Below are 22,232 nucleotides of genomic sequence, written 5' to 3'. Positions count from 1 at the left end.
TCAACTTCGACGCCCGTAGATTCATTGGACATGTCAAATTCGCAAAGAGTGCCACAAGATCCCACTTCTCAAGCACTTTCCATCAAGCCTGGTTCGACTTTCGCCGCTGCCTTTCATTATACCGAACCCTCTCGTTCTTCTCCGCAAAACCCACGTCCTGACGACTTCCGCTCTCCCATGAGCGGTCTATCGCCGCGTCGTCGTGCTGCTCAGGCCGCGGCGATGAACGTTTATGTCGCTAGTCCCGATCTTCCTCAGCCTCCACCACCCATCTTCGTTCGCGCTCTATACAATTATGATGCTGACGACCATACAAGTTTGAGTTTTCGTCAAGGAGATATAATCCAGGTTTTGACACAGTTGGAGAGCGGCTGGTGGGATGGTGTAATAAATGATGTTCGGGGCTGGTTCCCCAGCAACTATACCGTGGAAATTGGGGGCGAAGAATCGGGGGCTTCTGGCCATGAAGAAAGCGAGACGGGTTCTGGCACTGAGGAAGAATACGATGAAGAAGAGGACGATTCTGACAACCACACCCAAGATGAAGACTCTGATCTCCCGATAGAAGGCGGCACCACATATACTCAGGAAGAGGCGGCTTTTTGGGTACCTCAAGCCACCCCAGACGGCCGACTGTTCTACTTCAACACTCTGACAGGTGTCAGTACAATGGAATTACCTTTGGAAACACCAACGAGCTCAGATGAAACTGGGCCGCGGGATCACAATCATTTTCATATACCCGAACAGACCAGGCCGCCCCCAGAAATGATGGCGCAAGGCTATGGCCAGAACGAGGAAGATTATGACGGGTCAGCCTCCGAGGCTGATGGTGAAATGTCCAAAAGATCTTCGCGCAAAAAGGGCTCCATGACTTCGGGTAGCATCTCAACGTCAACTTCAATGGACTCGATCGATGTAAGCGCTGCCAGACAGGCCGGTAATTCATTCCCTGCTCATTCCAACAACACTTTCGGCTCTCACTCTGGTATATCCATGGCTCTTCCCCCTCTCGGAACTTCCGACACCTCGTTCACCGTAGCGCCACATCCAAGATTAACAAAGTCTCCCACACCAAGATTCTTCCTTGACGACGCCATGGCCGCACCTGTAACCTGGAACATTCTGGTCGAAAACATGCGAGCTGCTATTGAAGCTTATCGCCGGGCTCTTCGATCTCGAGCACGTGCCGATTTTGTTCGACGTGCCGAGGATATATCTGATCATTTACGGATGTTGCTTGCTGCTGGTTCAGGGACAACTGACAATCATTCGGGCAATCCTTCAATCATCTCATCCAACAAAGCTCTCTATCCTCCCTTTCGTGACATGATGTCAAAATTCTCCAAACTGGTGCTGTCATCTCACATGGCGGCTTCCGAGTGGCCAAATCCTGACACCTTGAACAAGTGCCTTTATGAAGCTGATGGTGTAATGAATGGAGTCTATAGCTACGTCGAGGTTGCTAGGCTCCAGCGAGGAGAGGAGATTCCTCGACTCAATCCTGGCTTCATCATGGGCAGCGCTGTTGGTGGTGGTTGGCGTGACAACAACATCGATAGTCAGTCCAAACTCGACGAGGTATCCTTCATGGATTCTAGTGATGAAATCCGTTCGCGTCCGTCTGCGCCACTAGACGTCAGCCTCCTCCGAATGATTGAGGATTGTAAGAAGAATCTCGCAACCACTTTGCGCCGACTGGAAGAGACACTACAACTCACGGAAAAGATTGCCACACCTATCAGACAAGCCGAAATTGGTGATGTGATTTGTCAAAAAGCCCTAGCTGTGCTTGATCAGTACAGACCTTGGATTCAACACGTCGAATCCATTGATCTTTCTGCTCTTGGTAATGTTTTCCAGAAGCCATCGTTGGTAGATTTTGGAACACAAAAACAGAAGGCGTACGATTCAATTGGCGAGCTGATAGCAACCTCACAAGCCGTCACTGCCCCTCTCCCAGATGAATGGGCAGAAATTCGCGGCGAATCACTGGATACCCGTATGCACCACGTCCGAAATGCTAGCAAACAACTGGAGATCCATGTCTCGAATGTCACTTACGCCCTGCAATTACTACTCCCAGCAACTGCGTTGAATGCCCCAGGAACCACCAATAAACGTGATCACCGTATGACAGATGGTGGAGAGACTTATCAAAATCATCACTTGCGAGGAGATTCCGCCCATGCCGCTAACCTGCGACCAGCCCTTGCAGATCTAGGGCAGTCGAAGTCATATACGATCGGTCAAGAACCACCTGACAACACGATTGAAAAACTGCGCCGCCCTACTAAGGATAAGGCTAGACAGTTCTTTGGCACATTGCCACCCAACCTGACCGCCATCAAAACTCCAAATGAACCGAATTTCAATTCTGTAGATGAAATTCCCTCATATCTGCAGCTCGATCATCCAGATGAAGTGCAGTACGATACTAGAAATGAAGTCTACCAAGTCAAAAGTGGTTCGTTGATTGGATTGGTGGAACAGCTCACCCGGCATGACCGTCCTGATACCACATTTACCACCATATTTTTACTCACATATCGCTCCTTTACATCAGCTGCCGAATTGTTTGAGCTTCTTGTGAGGCGATTCAATCTGCAACCACCCCAAGGCCTTACCAGAGATGAAATGTCGATCTGGGAAGAGCATAAACAAAAACCAGCTCGTTTTAGAGTTTTGAACATTCTCAAATCCTGGCTGGAGCAGTATTGGATGGAGAAGGATGACGCTGATAGTCAGGCGCTTCTTGAAAGAATATTGGCCTTTGCGAAAAGCACGTACACAAGTACCAAAATTGGTCTGGCGAAAGTTTTGATCACCCTTGTGGATCAACGAATGAAGGGACAAGAGACAACGTCGAAGAAATTGATATTGACTCTGAACAACTCGGCACCCACACCAATCCTTCCGAAGAACATGAAGAAACTGAAGTTCTTAGATATTGACCCAATTGAGTGTTCCAGACAGTTGACCATCATCGAGTCAAAGCTATTTGGAAAGATCAAGCCAGTGGAGTGTCTGGACAAGAATTGGCAAAAGAAAGAAAACAGCATATCGCCCAATATACATGCGTCGATTCTGCATGCAAATCAATTGACGAATTGGGTTGCTGCTATGATCCTGGCTCATCCAGAAGTCAAAAAGCGAGTTGCCGTGATTAAACAATTTGTGGCCATTGCCGATGTAAGTTTGATTTAAAAAGCGATCCCGTGAACAAGCTAACACTGCGACAGAGATGTCGAGCTTTGAACAATTTTTCAGCTGTGACAGCGATCACCTCGGCCTTGGGGACTTCTCCTATAGCACGGTTAAATCGGACATGGCAGCAATGCAATCCCAAAACAATGGCATTACTCCAATCCATGCGCGAATTAATCGACAGTAGCAAGAACTGGATAGTCTACCGAGAGGCATTGCATGCAGCAACTCCACCGTGTATCCCCTTCTTGGGAACATATCTGACAGATTTGGTATTCATCGAGGACGGAATACCTTCTCTGATGAAAGATTCGGAGCTTATCAACTTTGCGAAACGGACGAAGACGGCGGAAGTCATCCGTGACATTCAATCATATCAAAATGTGCCGTACGCCTTGAATCCCGTTCCTGAGCTACAAGAATGGATCACGGAAAACATGATAAATTCAGGTGACGTACAAGACATGTACAATCAGAGTCTGAAAATCGAACCTCGAGAAAGAGAAGAGGAAAAGATTGCTCGACTTTTGTCCGAATCTGGATTCTTGTGAGCAACGAGTGTCTCTACGTTGTTCCTTCGAATTACCAAGCCTCACACGGTTTCCAACGACAATGAACTTTATGGGTCACGAATAGGAATTTTGGGTTCTGACGATACATTGGACATGATTTGACTATCGTCTATGACAGGCCAAGCGGCCTTAATCCAAAGTTGCACGAGGCACAGTGAACCTCGAACAGAAATGAAAGCGTATATAAGTTCACGGTGGCTCCACTGCGTCTGTGGAAATGAATGATACATTTTCTTGGGCTCAAAATGGCTATCTCGCCCGCTCTTCCTGAAGATTGGTCGAAGAGAGATGAAGAAGGCACGTCGGTTGGAGGTAGAAGGAGATTATCGGGATACCACATTGAGCCATATTACCATTTGGCCATCAAGATCTCTTCCGTCTTGGATATGACTGAATAACTATAGAATCTACCTCTGGTTCTCCGAGATGAATTTTCCATTCCATGTACTCGTAAAGTGATGGCGCAATAACTAGTAATTACCGCTTCATTCTGCCGAAAATTCCTTGGAGAGGTCCTGTATTAAAGGCTGAAGCCTTGCACTAGCCTTGAACAAGCAAAAAGCGAGGCTGTCTGTATCCGTCCGGACTTGAACCTTTAGAAAGTCTCGGCCCTAAAGCCGCAGATAAGAACGCCAATACCAGGCGCCCTGCAGGCTGCAGATGGCCAACTTGGCGAATGCGATCATGTAATACAACTATTTTCAAGCTTTGCAGAGCAAAAGTCCCAGCTTTATCCTTAGCACCTAAAATATATTCAGCTACGAGTGCTTAGCTAACAAGTCCAGAGGATCGAGTAGGTTTACGATGACTCGAACATTGGGCCCCGTTTTTGTTTGCTCCACGATTGTATTGTCGTCGTACTTTGGCGGCTTAGCATGCTGGGCATTGTCTGAACTTGGGTTATTGGGTTGACATATGGGCCGCTGCTGTTTCATACCTACCTGAGTACTAATACATATATATCGGCATCGAGTTGACTCGACCAACGAAAATACTTATCATGCCGGCACCCATTGAGTGCAAATAAATGCACAAAGCATAAGTTCTACAGGCATTGATTGACATCGAGGAAGAAGGCGGCTTCCTCCTCCTTGAAAGAAGAAAAACCTCCTGTACAATGGAGCGCATGGGGAGTAACGGACCTACGACTATGCTCGTGTCAGGTGTCGCCCAACAAACAACGCGAGGGCCAGCTATGGCAGTGGTCGGCAACCCACGGCCGCCGGGGATTGTGTCCTGCGATTCCTGCAGACATCGAAAGTACGCGAGTCCGTCCCTGAAGAGATCCCGAGAGGGAATCAACCCCCTTGTGTCGATCAGTCAGTTAAGCTTGTTATGACCTGAAGACCTAATGGTGTGTGTGTTTGTGTGCAGGCTCCGATGCGACCGCCGCGACCCGTGCAGCAACTGCACGACGCGCGACATCCCATGCAAGTACACGCTGAACGCGATGCCGCGGGCGACGGGGTCTGGATCGTCGCGCGTCGCGCGTAGGAGGATGGTCACTGCCGGCAACGGCGGGACCAACAGCAACGGAAATGGCAGGAACGGCAACGACCACACGCGTCCCATCGATCGCGTGCGCCGCCTCGAGGAGCTCGTCGCCAGCTTGACTGCCGATCGCCGGGGCAGAGCGCTTTCCACTGGCGGCAGTGTCGGGTCTGAGGGGGCCGAGACTGGGTGCGCGCGCTCCAGCGTCTCGGCTGCGTCCACGACTGAGGGGGAGCTACGCAAGCCCGTGGTATCGACGACGGCGTCGTCTGGCGAGTTGCCCCCGTTGCTCGCTGACCGCTTCGGCAGGCTCGAGGTCAATGGTGGTGATGGCCAGGTGGTCTATTTGTCTGCAGCGCATTGGGCCACCATTTGTGATGAGGTGCGTTGAAGTTTGTTTCTGGTTATGCATGATTCCCTTTGCTTTGTTCAAATGAGATGCTTGTCTAAATATATATGTGGCTTTTGGTGCTGATATGAGTTTTATCTTCTTGAAAAGATATCCACGATCAAGGATTCCATGGGCGATGATCTCGATCTCGAACTCGAACTGTCTGATGAAGATAACGAGTTTGCGGACCCGGAGGGCGGCGCCGGTCCTGATGGCCCGCTTTTGATGCAGGGTCTCGCAAGGCCGTTGAGGATCGAGGATGTGATACAAGCGGTGCCGTCGAAGTTGCTAGCTGACCGTCTCGTTTATCGCTATTTTGCTGCGAATGACCATTCGGCTGGTAAGGGGGGGTTTTCCCTTGAGCAGCATGGCAAGCAGGCAGAGCTAATGAGTTGCATAGTCATCCACCATGTCCCGACATTTCAAGATGAGGTACGATGTTTGTTCAAAACTGTTGTTGACATGCTCTAACCCAATTTCTCTTTCACCAACAGTACAATCAGTTCTGGATGGATCCCTACGGCGCCTCTTTGGCCTGGGTCAGCATACTTTTCAGCATCTTGGCCACAGCGATCGGCCTATCGCTTCGAGCGGGAGACGCCCTACCAGGCCTACCAAGCGATCCAATGACGACGATCGCCAACTTCCACCAGCGATCCACCGAGTGTCTGCTACTCTCCCACTACTGGAAGCCCAAGCAGTACACGATCGAGGCACTGCTCATGAACCTCCAGATCGAATTCATTCGAAGCAAACATGCGGATCTGAGCGTGTGGACACTCACGGGGACCATCACCCGGCTGGCCATGAGCATGGGCTACCATCGCGACCCGGCGCAGTATCCCCAGATCTCATGTTTTCATGGCGAGATGAGACGCCGTGTCTGGGCCGGCATCGTGCAGCTCGACATCTTCTTCTCTTTCCAGCTGGGCCTTCCGCGCATGATCGCCACAGACCAGTGTGACACTTTGCCTCCACGGAATCTGCTAGACAGCGATTTCGACATCCATGTCACGGAGCTGCCGCCCGCTCGTCCGGATACCGAGTACACGCCGCCGTCGTACACGATAGCGAAAGGCCGGCTGCTGGCCGTCTTTGCCGATATCGCTAATCTGTCTTGCTCTGTCCAAGCGGCGGCATATCACCATTACCTGGCGCTCGACAAACAGCTCAACGAAGCCTACGCCGCCGTGCCCGACCATCTCCGCGTCCCCTACCACGACGCGGGAGTGACCCTCACGGTCGCCGCACCAGTGATCGTGCGCCAGCATCTGTTGGAGCTGCTGTACCAGAAATCCCGGTGCATCCTGCACCGCGAGTACATGGTGAAAGCGCGCAACGACTCGACGTTCATGTACTCGCGGTCGACCTGCGTTGACGCAGCGATGGCACTGCTCGCGCAGCAGGTGACGGTGCGCACGCAGGTCCAGGACGGCGGTGTGCTGCACCGCGACCGCTGGCTGATCATGACGTCGCTGCATCACACAGACTTCATCCTCGCGGCGATGATCGTGTGTTTGGAGCTGAGTTTCCGCATCGATGGCGGACCCCGTCAGCCCAGGCTTGTTGATGAGCTAGGCCGCCCCAGGTATGAGAATGACACGCTGGTCCAGGCGCTGCGTGGCTCGTATCAGATCTGGCTTGAGTGGAAGGGTCATGCGAAAGTGTCGCCGCAGGCTGCGAGGATCTTGTCTGTCATGCTGAGTCGGGCTGCGGTTGGCCCTAGTGTTGCACCGACATCTGACTTTCCAAGGCCGGGCATAGCAAGACAGAATGGTTCCCATCACGGTAGATCTCCCTAGTATCTGTCAAGAGCACAGAACTTGACTTTGAGCTTACAATCTTGCTTGATGTGCCGCTAACATCTTCCTAGGTTCCGGCCATCCACATTCCAACGGCTCCAGCTCACCAGAACAGGGGCATCAATGCCAGGCTTCAGGTGGTGTGTTTCTCGAGGGATACAATGATAACAACGACAACCAACCTCCGAGTCCTAATGTATTTGCCATCGAGGGGATGATTGACAGTCCGGGGCTGATTGATTGGGTGAGTTTTGATTCTCCAATTGCCCAGTCTTTTTCAGTCGACAGTTGCATTTTGTTTTTGTTTTTCTGAACCCATGGCTAATTTCTGATGTCTGCAGGATCTATGGGAAGCACATATGCGTAATGTTTCGGCAGGTCGAGACATATAATCTAGGTATTAATCTATGTCAATGATGAGCAGATGCTTGAGCGAATGTGCGGCCCATACCGAATATGATAGATAAGCGTGACTACGTAGGTTATTAGATTACTACCTGAGTAGAAACAACGGCATAGATTTGGAAGGCACTAGGTTGGGTAGAATACTTGACAAGGCTCCTGCCCATAAGTGATTTCGTGCCCCTAGAAGGTTCATGACTCATCCTAGCTACACGATCTTTGTGCTTGAACCTACGGCATGTCGTCCAGAATCAGGACGTGAGGGAGGAATGAGAATAACCCGACAGAGGTTATCCAGTTGAGAGAGGGATCAAACGATGGATTGGTATAGTAATGGACAGGAAAGATATGAGAGCTAAGCAAAACACCCAAGGTATCAAGAGGAAAACATATCGCAAACCTGGAGCCACCTTCCCATAACGGCAATGCAGAAAGATACTTGTCGGGATCTTGCAGTACCACTCAAGCCTCATTAATATCATAGTGAGCAACCTTGGTCTCATAGCTCAAATTGAAAACCACTCCTCGTGACCAACTGCGCAAGTGCCAGATCCCACAACCGACCCACGGCATCCGGATCGTTCAACCACTTATCAGGGCGATGGTCCAATTTACCAAATGGGATGAAAAACAATCCGCCTTGGGTGGAGGCTTTTGGGCTGGTGGCGCAGTACAACGACGTGCGGGTACCGTCGATGACACTCGATGTCGGGACGACGTTCATTGCAACACGAGCTACTGCGCCGATGAGGGTCGAGTCGTGGCTTTGTAGGTTCGTCTTGATGATGCCAGGGTGAATGGAATATGCGGCTATGCCGAGGTGTTCGTAGTGGTCGTTGATGGCTTTGGCACCGATGATGCCGGCTTGTTTGCTGTGGCTGTAGCGTTTCCTAGGTATTGCATTTGAATCAGATTCCGGGCTGATTTGGTTGGAGGTGAAGGGAGGACCAGTTGAGGTGATTGTGGTGCATCATTAGCATCGCGCAAGGAATAGACTCACCACGGGGCCAACCTTCCTGTCAAGTCTGTCAAGTTGGGATCCCTATAGTCGATGTTCTTTGGGCCCATGCTGAAGGCAAGATCACTAGCCACGTTGACGATTCTGACAGTTGCTCTATGGCCTGGATTGAGCTGTGCGGTCTGACGAAAAATGGGCAGCAGACAGAGAGTTAGGGCATGGTGTGCGAGGAAGTTGGTCTGCCACTGGATTTCGTAGCCGTCTTTGGTCATCTCGAATGGACTAGCCATGATCTAGAGGAACCGAATTAGTTAGATTGAGGAGATGTGATTTGGGGTGTATGATGTAGCGATCTAACATACCCCTGCGTTGTTTATCAGGATATCCAGTCTCGTCTCTTTCTGCATGAATTCTGCAGTGGCAGCCTTGATGGACTGGAGGTCCTGCAGGTCGAATTGGAGGAAGCGTATGTCCAACGAAGATTGGGACCACTTCATCTTGGAAATAGCTTCATTCACACGAGCTTGAGATCGACCTGCGATGTATACCCGAGCACCATGTTGGGCGAGAAGTCGAGTGGTCTCAAAACCGATGCCGGCGTGACCTATGCGCCAAATTCGAGTGTCAATATAGAACTGGACGAGCATTGGGAGTAAGGGACCAGGAGCTCGGCATACCTCCAGTCACGATCGCCACACGTCCATGAAGACTTGGAATTTCGGAGATTGGAAAGCCTTCTGGTCTGGTCATTGTCGTAAAGTCGGTAAAGTAGTGAATAGTGCAGAAGTCGTATCAGGTTGTTATCGTGTTTGTTTGGTTTGAGTGTCTCTTGATGCTGGATGGCTTGCCTTTATATTCAGAGGCAAGGCTAGGTACTCATGAGGCATATTCATAGCCACAGCAACGAATGTCGAGGTAAATAGCCCCCGTTAGATCGATCCGTGGATAGGAGCCTGATCAGTTTGATCTACCAGTATGAATCTGTTGTTCCTGGCATAAATACTTCAAGACTCTCGGACCTTAACCCCATATGGATCCACAGGGACGACGCCAATCATGTCCCCTGTCGTGGGGCATTCCGCGGACTCGGGGTTTATTGGCTTCGGCATTAACAAACCTGAGGCTGAAAATGGGTTCTAAGGCTAGGATATGGTGTCTTGCTCTCACAAGGTAAGTTATGGCCCCCTGGGTCTCAACTTAGCTCATCAGTCGGTAGATTGAACAGCTGTGTTCCATGATTAGGTGTGAGATGACTGATCCGCGAATGGAGTCACTTAGACCCGTGGCTACACCCGTGTCGGTGAGTACCTGGGTAGTTATATGAGGCACCAGCCCGAGACGCGGATTATACCAACTGATAGATCTTACTGTACTCAGGCTATCACTGGTTCCATTTGCCAGTGGTGTTTGCAGGGAGCGCATCGCCGTATCCAAAAGCTCATGTCCCAATAGAGACGATCATGACATCTTGAACAGCTGAAGTCGAGCCTGATCCGGTGTTGCTTTCGACTTTAGAACCCCAACAGCAGCAGCAAAGTTGATTCAGGGTCGGTAACTATATTCAGCGAAACCTCGACCAAGAATACTTGTTCATTGTTTGCCGAGATAGTCATCCAGCATGGATATCTACGAGTATTTAAATATTTCTCCAAATCGGCGTCTTCCCCGACGGGCCCGGTCTCTACAACTTCTCCGACTTTTTCATCCCGGCGTTCACCTTCGAGTTCCTCGGATTGCGTGACTAGCAAAGAATCACTAACAAGCTGGCCACCAACTCATATCCTCTCACGTTCTGTACATGCCTCCTCTTATCCGCTCTTCAGTATCTTCTGTTTCGCAAAGCCCTGGTCGGCCGTTTAAACGTTTATCTCTACAAGCCCTGAGACAATCTACATCTCCTTTCAGTTCCAGTACCCCGCACCAAATTCCTCGCCTTGACTCACGCGTCCGTATCTGCACGACCACTAGGATCCTGCAACCCACGACCAAGACCTCGACCTTCACACGAAAAATGTCCTCCCTATCCGCCCAGGGCAAACGCCTTGAAGGCAAGACCATCGTCGTGACCGGCGCCAGCAGTGGCATCGGACGAAGTGTAGCACAGGAGTTCGCACGTACCAGCCCCACGAACCTCAAGCTCGTCATCACCGCCCGTCGCATTGACACCCTCAAAGAAGTCGCCGCAGCCATCAACAAAGAAGTCGGCTCTGGTGTACAAGTCCTTCCCTTCCAACTCGACGTCTCCAAGCCCGAGCAGGTCAAGTCCTTTGTGCGGAACCTGCCCAAGGAATTCCAGGACATTGATGTTCTGGTCAACAATGCTGGACTCGTCAAAGGCGTGGCGCAGGCGCCGGACATCGACCCCGAGGACATCAATGTCATGTTCGCGACCAACGTCACCGGTTTGATCAATCTGACGCAGGCGGTGTTGCCAATCTTCAAGGGCAAGCAAGGTGGCAAGGATGGTGGAAGGGGCGATATTATCAATATTGGATCTATTGCAGGCAGGGAAGGCTATCCCGGTGGAAGTATCTACTGCGCTACCAAGGCTGCGGTCAGGACTTTCACCGACAGCTTGAGGCGCGAGTTGATCGCTACTCGTATCAGGGTCATCGAGATTGATCCTGGTCAGGTAGAGACGGTAAGTGTTTTTCTTCCGTTATGCAGGCGAAAGGGAACGAAATCTCTGACAGAAGCTTGATATCTTTAGGAATTCTCCGTCGTGCGATTTGGTGGTGACAAGGCCAAAGCTGACGCCGTCTACAAGGGTGTTGAGCCCCTGACACCGGACGACATCGCCGAGGTGGTCGTCTTCACTGCAGGACGGAGGGAAAATGTCGTTATTGCTGACACGTTGATCTTCCCGAATCATCAGGTATGTGTTGTGTTCGACTTCTTGAGCAAGAATTGCTCAATATCCACATGCACTGATATCACTTCGCTAACCATGGCTGAATTTCAGGCTGCCGCAACGGTCATGCATCGCAAATCGTAAAGACTCCCATGCCATGTCCTGCTTCATTGATCCACCTCTTGTTCTTCCCATCAGACCCGGGCTCGCGTCAGCGAGCTCCATCACAAACGGTCTTCAAATTCCGCCGAACTCTTATGCAAAGGCGAGAAAAGTTTGTGGATGTCAAGCAGCGGGAAGCTAAGGCTCGATGTGTCTACTCATCTTCTAGGTCCCCCGCATCTCCTTCACACGGATCGAAACTGTGAAAAATAAATGTTCTCCAATGCCTGGGATTGAGTACTGCGCTCGAGTTTACAAGCGAATCAGCATGGGCTAATGGAGCGATGTGTTCGAACATGGCAGATCTGGAACGAAACATTGAATATACTATAAAGTATACGGGTGGATAACGAAACTCCCAACCTCGATGAGAGAGAGTAAATAAGACTTTTTGCAATTGGTTCTTCGCTGTGGGATTGTTTGGTATCCATGGGTTGAGCCCATGGTCCATTGAGCCTATCCGCCCCAGAGACAGAATGAAGGTGGACCGAGAACTAAGAAAAAAAAAGAGAAATTGACGGTGAGAAAATCAACATATTCTGTTAGACATATCCTCGTTTACACAGAAGCCATACGGAAGACGAATAAAACATTGATAAATAGCAATTTCACATGATCATTTTTCTCATTGAACAGCTTCGTGGAGAACACACATGCCGTATGCAGTGTGACTTTTCTCGTGGCTCATTGCATGTTCAGCCTGAAGTAGGGGGTACTGAGACCACTCGATGCAGCGAATATACGCACATAGGGTCCAAGATCAAGGACAACACGAGGACACAAGAACATAAGTACAGCCTCGAACCCTCTTCTACCCTAGCCCGTGAGCCGGCCTCGCCATACCCATGTAAGCTGCTCCCACACTCTACCCTCGAAAACGGACCGAACCCTCAAAACTTGCCATCCAGTAACCCCCTTATTTAAAGGTCCCCATCATCCTCGCCCTCGGCCTTGCACGTCCGCACGTCCGCACGTCCGCACGTCCAAACCCAGGCCCTGGCCCAGCTCCAGCTCCAGCTTCGGCTAAACCTGCACCTGCGCCTCCACTGCCTCGAGAGCCTCGACCACGGCTGCCTACGGAAGCTTGGGTGCGGTTCTGTGTTTACTCGAATGCCGAATATCGCCGTTTGCGACTCGGCGTGGGGTTGGGGCGGAGGGACCGGCCTGCTGGGGCATGGGCGATGAGCTTGTCGTCGTCATCATCCTCGGCGTTCTGGCCGGGAGCTTTGTATGTGGGGAGGGACATTGGGCTGGGTTGTTGGTCTTTTGCTCTGATGGCTTCTATGGTTGGAGACTGAGACGGGCTTGGATGTGGCTTTGGCGGGGTTTGATCACCGTCCGTTCCAGTGGACTTCTGCTGCTAATCTCTGGGTTGGTCTGAGGGTTGCTGTGTTTTATTTGTGATAGATTTCGCGAAAGGGGACGCCTTGTGGCTGTGTCGTTCACCCTCCTGGTGGTGGGAGTTGGGTTGGGATATCTTGAGATTGATTCTGATTGCGGGTGATTTTGTTCTCGGGATGTCCTCGGGCAGGGTTTTCGGGAGGGTTGGGACTGAAAGATTACGACCTTGCTCTGAAGGACGTTCTAGTCGCTCGTGGATGTTGGGCAGTGAAACAGTCTTGTGTGAAACAGTCGCATCGTTTGGGTCTGGTATTGTGGTTGATATAGATATATTGCTCGCTGGGAGGTCTACGTATTGTTCTGGGGTATTATATTGTAGTGTTGAGATTGTTTCTCGACGTGTCGCTGCCATGAATAGATTCTCCACGGCGAGTATGGAAGGTGGCTGAGATGACGCATTATGATGAGGCTCATCATGTATTATGGTGTCTGATGAGATGAATTGTAATGTTGGCACATACTTGTCAAATGATAGACATTGTTCGGCTTGAGTATGGTCTAGACAGGTTGGTAAGATGGTTTTCGAACTGCTTGGAGGCGCTGGTATGGGTGTGACGAGGTCTTTCAGCCGTGGAGATCGTCTGTTCCGCTCAGAAAACTCGTCATTGCCAACAGATTGTGTTCTGGGTGATGGAGATTCTCCCTCACTTTCACTGATTGCAACGCTTGTCTGAGAGACGTAATCAGACTCCACCTCTCAATCAACGACAAGGTCACTCCAAGTGTCAGCCTCAGTGGACAGGTTATAAATCTTCTGACGAATCTGTTGAGCTGATCTGGGAGAAAGGGTTGAAGTGATCGGTGCGAAGAGTGGGTCATCTTGGACAACGGCCCAATAGTCTGTATCGCTCACATGGGACATATAAGTTTCCTCGTCGAGATCTCGAAAGTATCGTGAAACAACAACTCGGTGCCTCACTTCCGTTGCTTCCGTCCAGTAGAGGTGTGCTTCGGGTGCCTGGAGTCTCTGTTGGAGGGGAACATGATTCTCTTCTTTCGAAATAACAGCATCTAAACAAGCAAGGTCCTCGACATCACCTTCTTGAGGCATATAGCAAAGTCGCGTCGAAGGCGGCTTACTCGTATGTGGGTCAGTCTCCAATGGCGGACGAGAGAAATCATTGTGCGCTGCTGGCCATCCTGAGACAAGATACTGATTGCGAACTACTCGAGCCACACTTGATTGATATGGAGCTTGTACTGGTATCTCGGAATAGCGCCTAGCATCAATTGGTGCAGGTTTGTCGACGGTGTCGAGGCCAGGCCCAACGGAAAGTGTTGTAGCCGGGAGCGCTATTTCACCAGTTGACTGAGGGAGTAGATCTTCTTTGCTATATATCTTGTGAGTAGTTTTGTGAGATTCTATTGCTGAGGATGCTGACCTGCGGATCTCTCTCCAACGCCTAAAAGTGCCTGAAGCTGTCTTTATGGTTGGATTACGGTGTATGGGCTCATGGTGGATAGGTGCTCGGTAGTGCCACGGAGGGTTCTCACCTTGAAAGGAGGATGAGGCTCCCATGACGGGTTGTTGTATTTTGGGTCGTTGTCTTGCTTGAGGCATTCTTCCGTCGTTCAACTTCGCCAATTGATATCATAGGTCTTTGATCTTGTCTGTTACCGGCTGTATAAAATGTGTGGACCATCCACTAACTTCTTCCACGGTTTGCTAGCATGAGGGAGGCCCAAGGTTTTGAGTCCAGATTAGTGTCTCAGAAGTGATTCGAAAGGCACTGGAGTTCAAGTCACAACAGGAGATCAAGGACATCGAACAGACGATAGAAATTCATGAACATAGATATTGGCAGACAACACAGTGGCATAGTTTTTGGTAGCCATTTCCCACCATGGGAAGTGAAGCCCGAAAACTATTATGCAGAAGATAACCAGTCGACAGTATAGATCATCTGTTTGCCTGAGACTACAATCCTCGCCACGGTAATCAATGCGGTCGATCAATCAACTCCTTGTCTGTCAAAATTGGGCGGCTTGCTGCATGAGATGGGACAATGCAATGACGAGAAGGTCATTAGTATCTGAGATGGACAGAATGAAGTAGTTAGGACGGAAGATCAACTGACCAGATGGCGCTATCCTACCGGGTTGTTCTACCGTTGACCTACCTATAGAGCTATACCATCTACTAATTTGAGTATTAGTATAGAAGGTTTAGTAGATCAATAGTGATGTTGGTATCAAAGCAAGGTAGCGAAAGGATGGAAGGAAGTGAGGATGGGAAGGTGTGGGCAAGTCTCTTTTGAGGTGCGGAGGAAGGAACGATGCGCCTTCCCGCTAAAGTTGCCGTGGCTGCATCGCGCTTCACGTTTGTCGTCGTCACTGCGAAAGGCACGCGCCCAATTCCCACTCCAACCTCAGTTTTCATCCCACTTGCAGTGTCTTTGCAATATCTGTGTCAATGTGTTAAATTAAAAATCATTGAGTACCGGTCCCTTCAGAACTTGATTTTTCGGGTCTCTAGCAGACATGCTGTTCATCACCACGTCCTGATCGGATCCAGTCCTTCGGCCGAACCATCATGATAAATCATTGTCATTCTTGCCATCGATCAAGTTTTTGTCCACAGCGCTGAGTTGGATTTCCATTCAACACGCTTGCGACTTGCTGTGTCGTCTCTCATTCTCACTGTCCTTAATTCACGATGCCCGGCCTACCTGGTATGCTGATCATACCTCCCACCGAACCCTACCAAGCTGATCACTTTCCTCTACAGCCAGTATCGATCTTGACCAATGTATAGCCCAGCTTTACAAAAAGACCCTCCTTGCCGAGTCACTCATTGAAGCAATATGCGCAAAAGCCAAAGAGCTGTTGATGAAAGAGAGCAATGTTGTACATATATCAGCTCCGGTCACCGTGGTTGGAGGTTTGTTCACATCTGGAACACTTACATTGTTCAAGCAACTGATATTGGACCAAAAGATATCCATGGCCAGTTTTTTGATATGCTGGAGATCTTCAAGATTGGTGGCTTCTGTCCTGATACCAACTATCTATTTCTGGGTATGATTCACCCCTGTTATGCACGTCCACTCCCTAATACCTTTGTAGGCGACTATGTGGACCGGGGACTATTCAGCGTCGAGACGATTTCCCTTCTTGTTTGTTTGAAGTTACGATACCCATCACGCGTTCATCTTATCCGCGGTAATCATGAATCACGAGGTGTTACTCAGTCATATGGCTTTTATACCGAATGCGCCAGAAAATACGGCAACGCCAATGTCTGGCACTATTTCACCGACATGTTCGACTTTCTCACCCTCAGCGTCGTCATTAATAATCAGATCTTCTGCGTACATGGTGGACTATCACCGTCTATTCATTCCATCGATCAAATCAAGATTATCGACAGATATCGAGAAATTCCTCATGAAGGACCGATGGCAGATCTGGTTTGGTCCGATCCAGATCCAGAACGGGACGAATTTTCTCTTTCGCCTCGAGGCGCTGGGTACACATTTGGTGGTGATGTGGTGAAGAAGTTCCTCCAGGTCAATAGCATGTCTCACATTTTACGTGCCCACCAACTTTGTCAAGAAGGCTACCAGGTACTATATGATGATAGACTCAGCACAGTCTGGAGTGCGCCAAACTACTGCTATAGATGTGGAAATCTAGCTAGTGTCTTGGAGGTCAGTGATGCTGGAGATCGATTTTTCAACATCTTTGATGCAGCTCCAGAGAATGATGTTCATCGAAATGAACAGCAACAGCAGCAACAGCAACAGCAGCAGCAGACTCAAGGCAAAGATGGTCAGGGTACTCAAATCGAGTACTTCCTCTAGACTGGCCACTCACTTTCATCATTGGTTCTATTCTAGACTCGGTATGGAACGGTCATCCACAAGAAAGTCTTGAGCATCACACACAACAGCTCTATGGCAGCTGATTGCAACGCCTGATTGCGAAGCGAAAATTCGCTAGAGACAAGTCGTTACTCGTCGCGTCAATGTCGACATTTTTCGAACCCTTGATCCCGAAGCTGCGATGCGTACTCACTTCCAGTCTTTCGAAATGTCAAATGACCATTCGAATTTCAAATGCGTAGTATCATCGTCATCCACAAATCGAGAAACGGCGTCGTAATGACCACGAGCCATCATACCAGACGGTGCCTCTTCTGGGGCAAATTTCTTTGTGTATGTTGGCTTGTCGACAGTGCTTGGCGCATAACTACCGATCATTTCTTGATCCTTGCCCAACGGAATACCTTTGCGCTTGAGAGTCTGAACATACTTCAAGCCCGAAAGGACCTGATGTTGGACAACAAAGACAGCCTTCATTTGGTACTTCGATCCTTCTTTGATGCTGAATGGCTTGTTTTTCAGGTTCTCCAATGCACCCGACTGTGAAAGGTCGATGGTGATGTCTGGCCGTCCTTCAACCTCCTACCAAGCTGTCAATCGCATATCACACGACACAACTGGACAGTGCGGACTTACCAGGGCGAGAGACTTGATAATACACAAACGAGGATCATTGGGGTCCGAGATACTATTGCCCGTGGCAAGTCCCAGTGACGCCTTCCATCTATTCATTGCATCATCTTCCTTGTCTAGGGAAGACAGGTTAGCTAGATCATGCGGAAGGGGTGATAGTGAACGGAGGCTGGTGAGACATGAGAGGAGCTGGGGAAGGGAGATTCAGATAAGCATTGAATGTGCCACCATGGTGGAACGTACAAAGCTGTCTTGTGTGTAGGACAAATGTTTGCACTTCACACCGTGCATCGTGATGCCCGCTCTGCAGGAATGCGGAAGTCAAATGCAGAATGTGACTTACCCAACGAGTGATATTCGTCCAGTGTCTTCTTCTCCCCCACCTTGAATCCTGGCGTCCTCTCTGCCGTAACGTCGTCCGCCATATCGAGTTGCTTGACTGAAGTCAGTAAATCCGGATGATGTGGTTCTAGACGGACAAGTCTCACTGAAGTCTCTTTTCTGGATGTAGAAAGTTATCTGTTGAAGAGAAGGAGGAATCGACAGACTCAGCTGGAGGGGTTCTGAAACGTGAGGCGCCGCAATATCGGCGACCTGAAGGCGGTCAGACAAGATGCATGTCACGCTAACCCAAAGCGATTCTCTTTAGAGCGGCGGGGTGACGACAGGACGTGACGCGACGTGTTAATCGACACGCGCAGTGCAGCAACGGTTAATATCTCTCTCCACCCACACCCTCGATCTTGTCAACTCACTGCGCGAGTCTTTGTCGTCCTGTTCCTTCGTACATACCTGGCCGAACAGCAATCATGCCTGGACGTGTATTGGATCAACCCAAGAAGCGAGTCCTCACGGACGCCACCAACACACATAATGCCCTCAAGTCCCCTCCTTCTACCAAGAAGAGGAAACTCAATGGAAATGGCCTCAACTCTAGTTTCAGTTCTTCCCAGCCAAACAACAATGGCTTCAAGTCAAAGCTGGGGTCCAGTCAACCCAAGAGTGCCTTTGAGACGGAAGTTCTTGAGAAGATGACCCAGGACATCATCGGCCTCAAGAAAAATAATTCAGAGAAAGACCAACAGTGGGATCGACCTAGCCTAGATGACTTTGATCCTCAAAAGGACGAACTGTGTTTCCAACAGATTGAAGTTGAGGAGGGCACCCTACATGGTGGTAAAGTGACACTCAAGCTCTTCGGAGTTTCAGAAGTACGATACACGCTCTTTGAATTGGTTACCCTCATGCTAACATCGCTCCAGACGGGTCATTCGATCCTACTCCACGTCACAGATTTCCTTCATTATCTCTACGTCGCTGCTCCTGTCAGTTTCCAACGGCAAGATGTCGACGGCTACAAAGCATATCTTGATTCTCAACTCGCCCAGCACCAGCCTGCCATCCATTCGGTTCAAATGGTTCTCCGAGAGAATGTTTATGGTTTCCAAGGCAATCAAAAGAGCCCTTATCTGAAAATCACAGTTACGGATCCCAAATATATCAACAGACTTCGCACTGCGATTCAAGATGGACATGCCAACTACAAGGGAATGTGGAAGGGTGTTGAAAGCAAGATTCTCACCTTTGACAGTATTCAGTATGTCCTTCGCTTCATGATCGACACTGGCGTGACTGGAATGTCCTGGGTCGGCGTCACAAGTGGAAAATACCATGTTATACCTGCTCATGATCGTCAATCCAACTGCCAGATTGAAGCCTATTGCCATTACCGAGACCTGATCTCCCATGGTCATGACGGTGAGTGGGCGAAAATGGCTCCACTTCGAATTTTATCCTTCGATATTGAATGTGCTGGGAGAAAAGGCGTCTTTCCTGAAGCCAACATCGACCCCGTTATTCAGATCGCCAATGTTGTTACGAGATACGGAGAGTCTAAACCTTTCATTCGGAATGTTTTTGTCCTCGATACCTGCAGTTTGATCGTCAATACGCAAATATACGAGCATGATTCAGAGTCAAAAATGCTGATGGCTTGGAGGGACTTTCTCGAGAAGGTTGATCCTGATGTTATTATCGGCTACAACATTGCCAAATTCGATTTTCCATATCTTTTGGACAGAGCAAAACACTTGAAACTGCAGAAATTCCCCTACTGGTCGCGTTTGAAGAGTATGGTCTCTACAGCAACAACTTCCAACTTCTCCAGCAAGCAAATGGGTAACCGCGATACCAAGACAACAAACACTCATGGTCGTCTTCAGCTTGATCTGTTACAGTTGGTGCAAAGAGATCACCAGCTTCGAAGCTACACTCTCAACTCTGTCAGTGCTCATTTCCTCGGAGAGCAGAAAGAGGATGTTCATCACACCATGATCACAGAACTTTACAATGGTACAGCAGACTCGCGACGTCGTCTCGCCGTGTACTGTCTGAAAGATGCCTACCTTCCACAACGTCTCATGGACAAACTCATGTGTCTTGTCAATTATACCGAAATGGCTAGAGTCACAGGTGTTCCATTCAACTATCTACTCTCACGTGGGCAACAAGTCAAGTTCATCAGTCAGCTTTTCAGGAAAGCACTGGAACAGCAACTAGTGATTCCTAATCTTAGCAACGAAGCTACTGACGAGCAGTATGAAGGAGCTACAGTCATTGAGCCTATTCGAGGTTACTATGATGTACCTGTGGCTACACTTGATTTTGCGTCTCTATACCCTTCGATCATTCAGGCACACAACTTGTGTTATACTACTCTTCTCAACAAGGCGAGTATTGAGAAGCTGAATTTGAAGAAAGACGAGGATTACATCCTCACACCGAATGGTGATTTATTCGCAACTGCGAAAGTCCGAAAGGGCTTGTTGTCACAAATTTTGGAGGAATTGCTCTCAGCACGTAAGCGAGCCAAGAAGGATCTTGCCATCGAAACAGACCCGTTCAAGAAGGCAGTTTTCAATGGTCGTCAGTTAGCCTTGAAGATTTCTGCCAATTCAGTCTATGGTCTCACCGGAGCTACAGTGGGGAAGCTGCCATGTCTGCCCATTGCTTCAAGTACAACTGCCTACGGTCGGCAAATGATTGAGAAAACAAAGCATGAAGTTGAAGAAAAGTACACGATAGCGAATGGTTATTCACACGACGCACAGGTCATCTATGGTGATACCGACTCAGTCATGGTCAAATTCGGAACGAAGGATTTGGCCGAGACGATGAAATTGGGACAAGAAGCAGCCGATTTTGTGTCAGGAAAATTCGTCAAACCTATCAAACTCGAATTTGAGAAAGTATATTACCCATACCTGCTCATCAACAAAAAGCGGTATGCTGGACTTTACTGGACTAATCCTGACAAGTTCGACAAGATGGACACCAAAGGAATCGAAACTGTTCGTCGAGACAATTGTCGTCTAGTACAGATTGTGATTGAAACAGTCCTCAAAAAGATTTTGATGGATCGAGACATTGATGGTGCTCAAGACTACGTCAAAGAGACCATTGCCAACTTGGTTCAGAACAAGATCGATCTCTCCATGTTGATCATCACAAAAGCATTAGCGAAGAAGGAGTACGATGGCAAGCAAGCTCACGTCGAGTTGGCGAAGCGGATGAAGAATCGTGACGCCGGCTCAGCACCTGCCCTGGGGGATCGAGTGCCGTATGTCATTGTCAAGGGGTCTGCTTCGAGCAAGAACTATGAGAAATCCGAAGACCCAATGTTTGTGCTGGAGAACAATGTGCCTATTGACACCAAGTACTACTTGGATAATCAACTTGCGAATCCTCTGGGCCGAATCTTCGAACCTATCCTTGGCGAGAAGCGTGCAAACTCACTTCTCAATGGGGACCACACACGTTCCATCTCGGTTGCTGCTCCGACATTGGGCGGGTTGATGAAATTTGCCAAGAAGACTCAGACATGCATGGGCTGCAAGAAACCGCTTGTGGGAGCAGAGGAGTCCAAGGGTGCAGTCTGCAAAAATTGCAGGCCCAGAATAGGAGAACTATATACTAAGCATGTCAACCGAACCGGCGAGCTTGAAGTCCGCTTCAACAGACTATGGACACAATGTCAACGATGCCAGGGAAGTATGCATTCAGAGGTGTTGTGCTCTGCGAGAGATTGTCCCATCTTCTACATGCGGATGAAGGCCAGAAAGGAGGTTGAAGAGGCAGGACGCGAGTTGAGCAGGTTTGATCATGATGCTGGCGCGATCTGGTGAAGCAGCATGATTTTTATGGCTTTTTTGGGGACAGGTTGTCTGGAAGTCCAACAGCATCGCCTATTGCATTTGTGTATGGAGTATTAAAACGAGACTCTAAGCACATGAATGCTTGCAGACATGTTAGCGAAACAATGTAATACAAAAAACACTTCTTGTGATCTGCAGGTCCAATCTTTCTTGTCTCGCAGCCTCGTTTCATCAATAACACCTCATTACACGTGACTCAGAAGCCATGCTTGGCAAGGCTGTGCATTCCTCGGTTAGAATGAGCATAAGTGGGCAAGTTGCATTTGCAGATGGAGACCCCACGTCACAGCTCAAATCAAGTGCGAGTTTGCCAGCTCCAACCTG

At 49.3% G+C, this 22,232-nt stretch overlaps 8 protein-coding genes across 8 annotated transcripts; 6 read left to right on the top strand and 2 right to left on the bottom strand.

Moving 5' to 3' along the window:
* Window positions 1-30: 30 nt before the first annotated feature.
* Window positions 31-3,758, top strand: LTR84_010132 (uncharacterized protein; the record flags this gene model as incomplete). The annotated part of the gene is made up of 2 exons (XM_064853669.1): window positions 31-3,192; window positions 3,243-3,758. The coding sequence occupies 2 exons, from the start codon at window positions 31-33 to the stop codon at window positions 3,756-3,758; spliced, it is 3,678 nt and encodes a 1,225-aa protein (XP_064710068.1).
* A 1,372-nt stretch (window positions 3,759-5,130) lies between these two features.
* On the top strand, window positions 5,131-5,661 carry LTR84_010131 (uncharacterized protein; the record flags this gene model as incomplete). Its single annotated transcript, XM_064853668.1, has 2 exons — window positions 5,131-5,135; window positions 5,184-5,661. The coding sequence occupies 2 exons, from the start codon at window positions 5,131-5,133 to the stop codon at window positions 5,659-5,661; spliced, it is 483 nt and encodes a 160-aa protein (XP_064710067.1).
* Window positions 5,662-6,088: 427 nt separating this feature from the next.
* On the top strand, window positions 6,089-7,463 carry LTR84_010130 (uncharacterized protein; the record flags this gene model as incomplete). Its single annotated transcript, XM_064853667.1, has 2 exons — window positions 6,089-6,093; window positions 6,218-7,463. The coding sequence occupies 2 exons, from the start codon at window positions 6,089-6,091 to the stop codon at window positions 7,461-7,463; spliced, it is 1,251 nt and encodes a 416-aa protein (XP_064710066.1).
* Window positions 7,464-8,364: 901 nt separating this feature from the next.
* On the bottom strand, window positions 8,365-9,320 carry LTR84_010129 (uncharacterized protein; the record flags this gene model as incomplete). The annotated part of the gene is made up of 3 exons (XM_064853666.1): window positions 8,365-8,785; window positions 8,878-9,116; window positions 9,186-9,320. 3 exons carry the CDS (start codon window positions 9,318-9,320, stop codon window positions 8,365-8,367), a joined length of 795 nt encoding a protein of 264 aa, XP_064710065.1.
* A 1,514-nt stretch (window positions 9,321-10,834) lies between these two features.
* On the top strand, window positions 10,835-11,818 carry LTR84_010128 (uncharacterized protein; the record flags this gene model as incomplete). Its single annotated transcript, XM_064853665.1, has 3 exons — window positions 10,835-11,464; window positions 11,534-11,698; window positions 11,786-11,818. 3 exons carry the CDS (start codon window positions 10,835-10,837, stop codon window positions 11,816-11,818), a joined length of 828 nt encoding a protein of 275 aa, XP_064710064.1.
* Window positions 11,819-16,180: 4,362 nt separating this feature from the next.
* Window positions 16,181-17,040, top strand: LTR84_010127 (uncharacterized protein; the record flags this gene model as incomplete). The annotated part of the gene is made up of 2 exons (XM_064853664.1): window positions 16,181-16,187; window positions 16,304-17,040. The coding sequence occupies 2 exons, from the start codon at window positions 16,181-16,183 to the stop codon at window positions 17,038-17,040; spliced, it is 744 nt and encodes a 247-aa protein (XP_064710063.1).
* A 210-nt stretch (window positions 17,041-17,250) lies between these two features.
* Window positions 17,251-18,119, bottom strand: LTR84_010126 (uncharacterized protein; the record flags this gene model as incomplete). Its single annotated transcript, XM_064853663.1, has 3 exons — window positions 17,251-17,643; window positions 17,698-17,810; window positions 18,038-18,119. The coding sequence occupies 3 exons, from the start codon at window positions 18,117-18,119 to the stop codon at window positions 17,251-17,253; spliced, it is 588 nt and encodes a 195-aa protein (XP_064710062.1).
* A 384-nt stretch (window positions 18,120-18,503) lies between these two features.
* POL3 (DNA-directed DNA polymerase delta) lies at window positions 18,504-21,878 on the top strand (the record flags this gene model as incomplete). Its single annotated transcript, XM_064853662.1, has 1 exon — window positions 18,504-21,878. The coding sequence occupies one exon, from the start codon at window positions 18,504-18,506 to the stop codon at window positions 21,876-21,878; it is 3,375 nt and encodes a 1,124-aa protein (XP_064710061.1).
* Window positions 21,879-22,232: the final 354 nt, after the last annotated feature.

Source organism: Exophiala bonariae (genome assembly GCF_035927105.1).
Source record: "Exophiala bonariae strain CCFEE 5792 chromosome Unknown scaffold_4, whole genome shotgun sequence".
NCBI classification, from domain to species: Eukaryota; Fungi; Ascomycota; class Eurotiomycetes; order Chaetothyriales; family Herpotrichiellaceae; genus Exophiala; species Exophiala bonariae.
This window is presented reverse-complemented; position numbering and strand designations above follow the sequence as displayed.